This window comes from Myripristis murdjan, chromosome 5 (assembly GCF_902150065.1).
Source record: "Myripristis murdjan chromosome 5, fMyrMur1.1, whole genome shotgun sequence".
NCBI classification, from domain to species: Eukaryota; Metazoa; Chordata; class Actinopteri; order Holocentriformes; family Holocentridae; genus Myripristis; species Myripristis murdjan.
The window spans coordinates 18,295,515-18,307,360 of record NC_043984.1 but is presented as its reverse complement, the minus strand read 5'-3'; the positions used below and the strand labels follow the sequence as shown (position 1 = coordinate 18,307,360).

Here is an 11,846-nt window from a genome sequence, read left to right as displayed (position 1 = left end):
CCCAGCACACACTCAGCGACCAGGCTGATTTCCCAGGCTTTGCGTCAGAGGAGAGCTACTTAGCACCGGCCTCGCTTTAGTTCTGACCTCTATTTCACGATTTTCTCTCCCACTTGTGTCTATTATGGTGCAGTAGGCATCTCTCTCGCTCTTTTCCCCCACATCCCCTTCCTGCATGCTCTCCTAAAAAAAAAATCATGTGCTATATCTTTCTTCATGGCGACCTTTTATCTGATTAGAAATGTTATGCTAGCGACTGACAGATATTCAAAATAAAATATATGACTTCAGCTGCTCCATTACATAAATAGTGATAGTATCTGAATCATGCTATTATCTGCCAGCCAGATCAGCCTTGGGATAGATGGGAGTCAAGTATGTGTTCAGAGTCACTAATTGGCAGAATGCCCCCAAATACAGCCAATACCGTATGCATGAAGCATTTTGTCTATTTTATGACACAGTGGAGATGACTGTTGTGTATACAGACACAGAGGTGCATTACTTGTTCCTGTGGAGTCTCCCAACAGAGCTCTGAACAGGATGATTGGATTTTCCACTGTGCCAGCTTTTAACACATACAGATGAGTGAAATCATTTCACACGTTGGACATTTAGATGGGAGTGAAACACCGTTCTGTTTGTGTTAATGAGGGCTCCGTGTCCTGTGGGGCTTTCTCATTTCCCCTCACTACAGCGGCATCCTGAAGCTGCTCCAATCACGAGCTAAGAAACACTCCACGTCAACCCAACTAGAGGAAGGGTGCCAAAGTTATAAAACGGCATCTTTTGCTTTTCATGCTCCCTTCTTTTGTTGTTTCTGTTTCTCTTTTCTTCGGTTTCTCCTTTTTCTCGATACTTGTTCTGTTTTGAAAGGAAATGCAAAGTAGCTATTTGTATCTTCCAAAGTTATATGAGAGGGAGACGTATTTCAAACCTGTCATCAATAACCAGCGATGCCGTAAAAAGGATGCTTGTTAAATTTTCCTTGTTTTGGAAAGTCCATAAATGTCTCACGTAATTACAGACATTTACTGTACGTTGCACCCTTTGGCTCTTAAGCAAAAAAAAAAAAAAAAAAAAAAAAAAAATCACACGCTCACACAAATGCACACACATATATACACTGTTTACATGTTTTCCCACATGAACACAAAGAGAGAGCTGCCTTTGCCCAACTCTTATTCATGGGACTTTCCATTTCTCCATCTTGCTTTGAGTATGAGAGGACTGCTGATGCTTACAGGCCCTGACTAGTAGCAGATAGAGGGCAAGCATGCAAGTAAAAGGGGCACTCCATCCTTAATCTGCTATTGGGCTGCTGTTGGTCTTTTGAATTGTTGTCTTTAATCAATACATTGACATCCTCTCAATATTCCATTTTGTTGATCTTTTACCGGGGTGGGGGAGGTGTTCAGACCTGTCCTTGAGGACTTTCTCTACCACCAACACTCCTGAGTACACAGAGGCAGGGAGACAGCTCACATTATTGGCACTATTGAGCAAAAGAATATGGAATACACTTTTTTGTTTGCTTGTTTGCTTGTTTGCTTTTTTTTTTTTTTTTTTTTAATGGCAAAAGCATTTTAACTTGGTGTAAAATTGGCTGCCACTTAATTCCTAGTCTGGTGTGATAAATATTGTTGTAACAGCTGTATCACTGAGCCGTAGTGCTAACAAATCCTCTTGTAATTTATTCAGCACAGCCAGACAGTTGACAGCACATTAATCTGGAGGTTAATCAGCAGGACACCTCAGCAGAGGCAGAGCTCATCAACACGGTGCTAATAAAATGGCTCTTTAATGGCACACCACTCCTCTTTGTGCACACTCTGCAGATCCAGGCCATGTCTTTTTACACTGTAAAGTGTATGTGCTCACAGTTTGTTAATCAAGCACCTCTTCATGGTGCATGCACAGGAGGAATTTATGATATTACTTGCATAATCTTTATATAGTGTAATTGAGTTAGGACCATAAGTTCGCCCACGCACACACACACACACACACACAAGTTGGGGTGCCAGAACGTGATTTCTCGCTTATTATATACATATCTACAAATGAAAAAGTTTCAAATCCACAGCCATAGAAATTACTTTCATCACACCACAGGGATGGTTGCTATAGCGAATCGATGAATATGGAGAAGGCACAACCATGTCGTGCAGATTGTGTCCTATTGACTGCCATCTTCATTTTCCTTAAGAATTACTTGTTCTGCTTTATGCAATTGTAGAACTGGAAACCTTGTCAAAATGCCATTATGAATATTTGAACAGAGCTGATGTCCAAACCTGCTATATGTTTCACCACAAGCAAGGTCACCATTCACATCATAAACAAACAATAAAAGACATCTGTATTCTCTAAAGTAAAAGCTCACTTGGATACATCTAATCTACTCACTGCCAAGTGGATTATACTGGGAACTGTTCAAGGATCTCATATGACTCTAAAATCATCTAGTTGCTCATCCGGGTCAGTGTCTTGGTGTCAGCAGGTTGAGCAGAGCAGCCGAGACATGGTTTTCCCCAGCAGCTTCCTCCAGCTCCTCCTGGATGATCCCAAGGCATTCCCGGGCCAGCTGGGAAGGATAATCCCTCCAGTGTGTCCTGGGTCTCCGACCCCCTTCTGCCACGGCTTCCTGTAGCTGATTCCATGACATACGGCCCAGACACACCGAACCAGTGACAAAGGCCAACTGTTGTGTCGCCTCACATTGCCTGTGCTTGGGCCAAAGACTTGCACTGACTGTGAGGAGTTGCACTGACTGTGAAGACTTCAGCACATACATTCTGCGCCTGTGTGAGAGGAAATAACTCTCCTGACCAGTCTGTGGCAGTATTCTGTATTTGAAACTGGAGGACCCTGTAATGCAGATCATAAACATAACATTTTCACACTACTTTAGTTCACCAGAGATGGTTTCATAATACAGCTACTCCTAATCCAGGATACATCTGATAAGAAGTCGTAAATGGCACTGGTGTTATCAACCATTTGGTGTTTTGGTTGTGCAAGAAGAAAGGAAGAGGTGGAGGTGAAAAAGAATTCCTTCTCTCTTCTCATGCACTGATTCACTAAGCTGAACAGCCAATCAGAGCGTTCCCTCTCACCGTCTGGCTCCACCGCCGATTCAGCGGGTTCAATTGGCCAAAAAGCTGCTGACACGGGTCTGACGGGTGCCAGCGTTGCGGGATACACTGCCAAAACTTGAGCCACAGACGCTCACCGACAGCCAAACACTGGTCGGTGCCAAACATTGACTTGGTGTGTCACAGTCTTAAGATCTTGAAATGGATTTGTTCTGACTCCATGTCTCCAGCCTCTTCTTAGATATGAAAACAATTCACTCAGAGATGAGAACTGAATTCATCTTGGACACTGTTTGGGTCTGCTGGGTCTGTCCAGCAGTCATCTGATCCAACTCAGCACCAGATGGTCATCAGCTGACAGCTCGGCCCCTCTCTTCACTTGTGTGTCCTCAACATGGGGCTTCAGATCTCATGAAATGACTACAAAGTCCATCATCAACCTTTGGCCTTAGGTACTCATATTTGTGCGTATGATTGTCTAAAGTAAATGAAAGCAATTAATCCTTTCAGAGCCATGTTTGTGAAAACAAAGAATTTCAACTGAATTATGAAGGACTGTGGAGTCAAACTGGATTTACATTTGCATGAAGTTTTGTCTCAGATATTGAATGTACCCTGTTTGGGGAGGAAACCTTGCTGTATTTCAGAATAAAATCACAGAAACTAGAATAAGGACTAGTATTATAGAGATTCAATATAATCCAGGTTTTAAAGGGTGTGCCTTCATCTGTCCAGTGATCATTTGGCCTGGGTGATAGTTTTAGTTTATGAGCGACTACACAGTGAGGAAAAAGAGTGAGCACACATTAAAGATTCTGGAAACCACCTAGAGAGATTTTACAATGATTAATTCCTCTTCAACGAAAATGAGAAACGAAGGAAGGAATTCAGACTTTCAAATCTAGGTGGACGTGAACCTGCAAGCAAACTCACTAAAAAGATGATTAAATTGAAGTTTTGGTCAAAGCTTGAACTGGCTCCAGATTAAAGGTACAAGCTTAGTCTTTAATTTCAAAAGGTTGGCTGTAGGCAAAAACGTCAGGTATGAACTTTCAAAGGCCACAGCGTGCCTTCCCCAAGACATGAAAAACTTTTCTGCTAGTCTGTCTCAGCCCCTCTATCTATGTCTCTCTCTGGGATAATGACAAGGAAAACACCCTCATTTTTGGGGGGCAGAAATTCCAATCAGTAACATTATTTCCAGTCAAGAAACACAAGCCCAGGCTTGGCAGCGGGCACATGCAGGGCACTGTGATCTCAAGAAGGGGCACTGAGCCATTGGCTATGTCCTCCATGCTTAGCGGCCTTTCATCTGGTCTCTCTCTCTCTCTCTCTCTCTCTCTCACTCTCTCTCACACACACACACACACAGAGAAAGAGAGAGAGAGAGAGAGAGACAGAGAGAGAGACCCACTGTATTGTAATATATGTGTGTGAATAGGCTACACTTGATCCAAGTTATCTTTCTTATAAATGGCAGCTGTGGTATTTACTGTAATCCTATCCAATGAAACTGAGTGAATGGTTTGCTGCTGTCCCGGCCAAACAGTGCCCTGCCCTGGTAGCCTGCTGTGGTTCCCACAGTGTGCTTCACCACCCAGGGGTCCTGAGTGGCTTCAGATGTGTCCCCAGAGTTAAATGTGGGAATACTTCAGTTTCACTGTTATTTCCTTAACACAATGCCATGACAGAGGGCAGATGTGATCATAAGTTTCAGTGCAGCCACTGTAAACTACAGACGGGTGTTTAATTGTCTGGGTGTATTTTCTTTTCATAAGAACATCCTCTGGTGTAGTGCACACAAGAAACAGGGGAGCAGCAACATTAAACCAGCAGCCAGGGGGAAGCATCTCTCCTTACGTGTGCGGGACGGTCCCGTCCAGGACCAAAGTCCAGCAGTGACACTGAGAAGTTCGAGCCAGGAGGAGGAGGAGTACACGGAGGAGGGGGAAGTTGATCTGGTATGGTGTGTTGAGGCAGCAGGCCTATAGCGGATTAGGAAAAGAGAAGAGAAATGACCTTACATCACAGGAAAGGATTGCGCCGCGGAACAGTACCTGCCCTGACGACAAAGAGGCATGGTTACGCACCACGCAGGTGTTCCTGATGGAAAGTCAAGCTCACCACGAAAGCAAAAGTCTGCTGGGGAGGCAACATACCTGCACAACCTAAAAGACATTTTGTGATTTTTGACTTTTTTTTTTTTTTTTTACTTTTAAATAAAAGTCTAATCTCATACTTTCAGTGCCAAGAGAGCGAATAATGCGATGGGAACTGGCGAGGAAAAATCCAGTTCTGGTTATTTCACCTGTTGCTGTTTTTAATCAAATCCAGATTTTTCTGATGCTGATTTGCTACGATGAAGCCGTTTCTACGTGCTTGTGTAATGTTCGCGGTGTTGTTGCAGCAGAGCCACACGCAAACTGCTGTACCTGACACAGGTGAGTGGCAACATAACTCTGTGGGTAGATGGAAGACGCAGCACACATCCTAACTAATTATACAAAACATAATACACGTTTAACTATATACAGCCAGGACAGAGGGAATCTGATTTAAAGGTATCTCTAGGAGTCAGAAGATATGAGGTGTGAAATCTGCAGGTTTAGAGCGGAGAGTCCCGCGTTTGCTTTCATTATTAAAAAACAGTAACCGAATGCATGTTGGTGTCTTATTAATGTTGACGCGGTCTGAAATGAACATGTTTGTATTTTTTTTTTCTTTTCTGTAAGACACTGTTCAAAATCTTGATGTTATGATTATGTTATGATCATAAGTGCTCGGTGAAGAACAAACCTCTCGTGGAGCTTGGTATATAAGGTAAAGGGTTAAATTTCGCTGACATTTAATATGTGGCTGGTACACACACGTTTCCTCAAGAAGTTGTGGTTGGGGCAAGTTGTCACATGGACAGTGTTGTCGCAGGAAGCTAATTTAAATCTGCGCTACACTGCACAACTATTTCCATTGCATTCATTCATATACAAGTCAAGTCAAGTCAGTTTATTTATATGGCACATTTAAATACAACAGAGCGTTGCCAAAAGTGCTGCACAATGTCAGACAGACAGAAAAAATTAAAACAAGGTAAGACAAATTAGTACATTGCAATTAAAGCAAGCTGCGCAACAGCAAATTAGACCTACAGGTAGGCTACACCACCTGGATGTTTCAGTGTTACACACAGGTACAGCACCTGCACGGAATGTATAGTTTTGATTATTTAAAAACTATTTTGTACTGTGTTAAACTTGTGCTCATGGTATTTTCATCCACTGTAATACCTGTAATGAGAGTAAATAAGCAAAATCATAGAATATAAAGGGTCAGTATAACCAAATAGTCGAGTTGATTTTATCCCTCTTCATTGGATCATCAGATGTGTTCAACTTAGAGTCAGTTCAGTTGTTGGGATTTTGAAAAGCCCTATTTGTATTTTAGCTGTTTTTGCTTTATATATGGAATTCTTAAAGCAGGAGAATTACTATGTGTAACTCTAGCATGCCAGGCTGGATCAAAACATTAAACATGTAATAGCCTAATAAGTAATATGTAAACACGCACAATATGCGATCACATTTGAAATATGGAAAAAGTAATCATATCCATATGACACAACTATTTTCCATCACTGACACTTTTCATTCACCACTTTAGAATGGGATCTCAGATACCAGCCACTCCAAAGAAACACGCATGTAAAAAGAGTGACAGTCAGCTCTGGTCTGTCATAGAGCTTTAGTTGTATATTTGCAGACAATGTTGTCTGATTGACCAAATGACCCTAAAACACAAAATCTGTTATATGCATTTAGAAGTGGCTTGGAGCCACATTAAGTCACAGTGCAGATGCATTTCCTATTATATCTGTGTGATATGATGCGTCTCAAGGCTGTGTGGTGCCATGAGTCTCTTGTGCCTATCAAAGCATGAATTTGAATACTAGTTCATAACCAGCCATTGTTCAAATTCAGTGAAAAACAAGTTTCTACACAGGTACAAGCTTGTTGGTATGTGAAACCAAGTTGTTGCGAGCTAACTACTTAATTGAGAGATTGAACATGAATAATATTCTCATTGTCAGGGTATTTCTTCAAGTAAAGTAAGATGCACCAAGTACCATCAGTGATATGTGATTAATTCATCTTACTATATAATGAGGAGATGTGCATGGTTTTAGGGACAGTAGCAGCCCTGTTCAGAAATCAGTATCTGTTTAGCTATTGTTGACTTTGACAAAGACCACTCTGGAACAGGATACTTTACAAAAAAAAATTCAATAAATGTCAATAGCTGCAACTAATGAAAAGTAAATATTATGACTCATTAGCCTCGAAAGAGTTACTGAAAAAGCACACATGGAATTTGGGGAATTTTCTACTGATGTTATGTTTCACTTTCTGCTGGAGATCTGGAACAAGACAGAAGCCGTAGACTCACGCTGACTTTTTAAAGCGCACCATCATCTACATGAAACAGAACTGTGCAACTTCAAATATGCATGATGTGAGATGAAAGATCAAGATTTAGTAGCTGAGTGCCCCTATACTTTACTATATATGATCACACTGTAGTGACACAAAATCATAGCTTGTGTAATGCATTCCCACCTAAACATGAACATATTACACATTTTTCATAACAGCTGTGCAGCTCTCCAGTGTGGCATAGACTGTGTGCAGCTTGAGACCAGTTTAGTGGCAGATGACATGATGGAATTTCTGTCTCCTTCTCTGTTATTTCTCTCCTGGGTGCTATGGGAGTGTGAATGTTTTATGGGTATGGGTTTTGTTTTTGTTTTTTCTGCGCACACTGCACTCTGTTTTCCTGGTGTATTTTAGGGGAATTGTTAAAGAGCATCAAATGTCAAAGTCTCTCTCTCTCTCTCTCTCATTCTCTCTCACGCACTCAAATTCACATGCACCTTCCCTCAGAGGAATGCAAATATGGAACAAAGCTGCATTCCTCAACATCTCCATCAACAGCACTAATCCCACCATCTCTTCACTCTCTCTCTTTCTCTCTCTTTCTCCCTGTATTTTATTCTTTCTGTACTCTCCCAGCCGCCCCCTCCCTCCCCAGCCGCCCCGCCGCCTCCTCTGCTTTCACCATATATCTGTATTTTTCAGCAGAGACTTGCTGAAGCTTCCGACTTTCCCCCTAACATGTCTCTCCCCCCTGCATCTCTCTAATCATGGTAAGTTATCACTGCTTTTAGACATTGGCTGATGCCTCTTCCTCTGATTGCACTGTTCTCCCTCATTTCCTCTTGCACCCCCACATCACCCCTCCCATCCCACCCCCCCTGCCTATTTATTTTCTGCCTCCCTATAAAAGTTTAATGATTATGGACCATTATTACAAGAAAACGTTGGGTGTATTCTGCAGAGGAACTGCAGATGGCCAAGAGGAAACAACCGTGTGAGCAGAACAAATGTGGAGAAAGTACTTCAGTAAGCATGACATATACATTAAGGTGGAAACAAAATACCAGTGAGTGCATATTTGTGTTAGTTTGTTGTATTTTAGTACGTTGTGCTTAGTGGGTTGATTGCTTGTATCAATTGATTGACAATATGTGAAAACATTATATAGCATTTACTTTCAAGTTGGAATTTATATAATTTTTTTACCAAAACAAAATGCCGCTATATACCTCTGCTGTAACAAGCTGTGAGAAAATGTGATGATGAACCATTACATGCTGCTTTTGTTGTGAGAGAAATTATTGCTATACACCAAATGTCAAATGTCTTAGACCAAGGATGTAAGGACCCTCGACTGCTTTCCCACACTGGTTTCTAGGAGGAAGAAATGAGTGAGTCATAAGAAGAAAAATATATATTAGACATGTCTGACTGTGATTGCTCCCCATTTTGAGCAGGGGGCGTAGGTGGAAGTGATTCTTTTCACTGGAAATAATTCCATTAAGTCAATTTTTTCATGGTGAAAGTGGAGCACCACTGCTTCCGAGAAAGAAAAAAAAAACAAAACAATGAGGTCTAGCAAGCAGTGTCTGTTTATTTGAGTGCAGAGAACCCAATCCAAGGTCGCTCTCTCTTTTTGTTTCCCTAATGCCTGTCAGTGCATTTTTAAAAATGTATTTATTTATTTATTTTGTTTTTAGTAATTTGCTGTTTGTCTCCTTTGCAAAACTCACTTTAGTTTTATTACTTCTGTGGCCAGATGTTTTGGTTCTTACATACAAAATGAATATTCAGCTAGAGCTCAATTTTAAGTATGCTCAGTGCAAATAAAATTTTACAGTGCATCTCACAACAGAGATTTAAGTCAGCATTTAGATAGATAGATAGATAGATAGATAGATAGATAGATAGATAGATAGATAGATAGATATACTTTATTGAACCAGGGAAATTCTGGGAAATGTTACCTATGACACATGACACACTCACCTCCCACTGTGCTGTATAAATGTTTCTTCCAGGACAATAACAGTGTTTGCAACAATAATGAGGTCATTCTATTACTGAGATAATAACTAATCATAAATTTCTAGTATTTTTGAGAATGTATTTTAGACACCTCATAAGTCACCACCTTTGATGAATGACATATTAACCATCATGATAAAAGTAGGGCTGTAGTTACAGTAATGAGGTCAGTACACTGCCATGTGGGTGGGTAGATGCTGAGGAGGAACAGGGTGTACTCTCATGTTTTTCAGTGGCTGTTTGGCTGATACATGGGTTTACTTTAAATTGCCAAAAGGTATACTCTGTATACCCATGTATACCTTTCACTACATCACTGGATAAAGGAAGCCTCCTCTTTCAATTCAATTTTATTGAGAGAGAGAGAGAGAGAGAGAGAGAGAGAGAGAGAGAGAGAGAGAGAGAGAGAGAGAGAGAGAGAGAGAGAGAGACAGAGGAGCACATTGCAGGAAATAGAACAATGCAAGTTTACCTTAGGGCTGTATAGTAATACTAGTGGTGATAACAATGATAATAATAATACACTTCTCATAATAATAATAGTAAGAACAATGATAGCAAGAATAGTAATAGTGATAATAATAAGTCTGATTGTAGTGGGACTGAGTAATACTAATGATAATACTAATAATTTTTACAGGCCCTATTATAGCACAAAGGAATGCTTTTCATCAGAGAGATTAGAAAACAGCCAAGGATATTGCCAAGGATGTACACATTAATAACACAACATCTACCCTGGCACCTAAAGCCTCATGTCCTTTCTGTTTTTGCACCAGTGCTGAACTGCTGTGAAGGGGACATTCTCCTCTTGCTGGACTCTTCAGGAAGTGTGTCATCCTACGAGTTCTCGCGCCTACTGCTCTTCCTCACCGAGCTGCTGCGACCCTTTTCTCTGGGAGAGGGGCACGTGAGAGTTGGGCTGCTGCAGGTGGGCACAAGTCCTCACTTAGAATTTGGCCTGGATGTCCACGACAGTCAAGCAAATCTGCAGAAAGCTCTGCGCAGCACCAGGCAGCTCCAGGGAGACACCAACACAGAAGCCGCCCTCAGGCTCGCCCAGCAGCTCCTCACGAGAACAGAGGCAGAGCGGCCGAAGGTACTCCTGTGGCTGACTGACGGTGTACAGCCAGGAGACGTGGACGGGCCGATGTCGGAGCTGAAGAGGAAGGGCGTGGCTGTGCTGGCTGTGTCTACAGGACATGGGAACTACCAGGTGCTGCGGCGAGCTGTGACACCACCTACTGAGTCCCACCTCTACTTTGTGGACATAGACGACATCAGCATCATCACGGAGGACCTGAGGGAGGCCATCATCGGTGTGTGTGTGCATGTGTGTGCACAAGCTGTTATCAGTAGAAGTAGATTGCAAAGGAGGAAAGGATATGAATTGGTCATATAGGGTTTAATTTAGCACAGCAACAGTGACACTAGAGCAGATGTGCAATTGAGCACTCATTGAAGTGGCTGGCAGATCTGTAAAAATAAGTTATTTTTAGACACAACGTGTTATTGTCAGTTACAGAGTGTACTCCATGTGTGAACTTTCACTTTGTGTGTCATCTTGCTCAGTCTCCCTCTCTCCCCTCCCCTCCCCTCCCCTCCCCTGTTGCATCCGTAGAAATTATTCGTGCAGAACGGCTGCGTGTGGTACATCTGTCTTCCCATAGTGCTGTACTGCAGTGGCGTCCTGTCCTGAGTGCGGACAGCGGCTACTATGAACTGCGGTACAGCTGTGTGCGCAGAATGGAGGGGAGCACACATCCTGACTCGGTGGCCGGCTGTAGCCCCGGGCAGTACCACAAACGCACCCTGCCAGGAGACTCCAGCTGGGAGGAGCTGACCAACCTGCAGCCGGACACAACGTACACAGCTTCCCTCAGCCCAGAGTCCAACCAGGAGATCTTTAACACGCTCACTGTTAGCTTCACCACACTTCCTGGTGAGAGGATTTACAGTATGGCGCTGCAAAATTGTGCAAAAAAGTGTGGATGTGCACAAATTGATATGGCATGTTCATGGGCAACAGGCTTACACAGGTCAAACAGTAAAGCACAGAAGAACCTATGCTTATAATTCTGTGGGGCATCTTAGACACACATGCCCAAGGTGCATCAAAAAATAAGATAAGGCTGCAGATGCAGCTGTTTGGCAGACTGAACACTTTTATAATGTGTTTCAAAATTGCACTTATGAAGGCACGATCAATGTGGAGTGAAATCTGCACAGCTCTTATGTGAGTGCTGCTTTAAAGGAACGGTTCACCCAAAATATAAAAAAAATGTATTTCCCC

The 11,846-nt window shown here is 42.2% G+C and overlaps 1 protein-coding gene across 1 annotated transcript in view; it reads left to right on the top strand.

Annotated features, from left to right (window-relative positions):
• The first annotated feature begins 5,329 nt into the window (after positions 1–5,329).
• Positions 5,330–11,846, top strand: part of LOC115358716 (von Willebrand factor A domain-containing protein 1-like) — a 10,580-nt gene continuing 4,063 nt past the window's right edge. Inside the window, exons 1-3 of the mRNA XM_030050701.1 lie at positions 5,330–5,539; positions 10,333–10,872; positions 11,175–11,495. Coding sequence (XP_029906561.1) covers positions 5,458–5,539; positions 10,333–10,872; positions 11,175–11,495 — 943 coding nt within the window. The 5' untranslated portion in view covers positions 5,330–5,457. The remainder of the gene's footprint in view (positions 5,540–10,332; positions 10,873–11,174; positions 11,496–11,846) is intronic.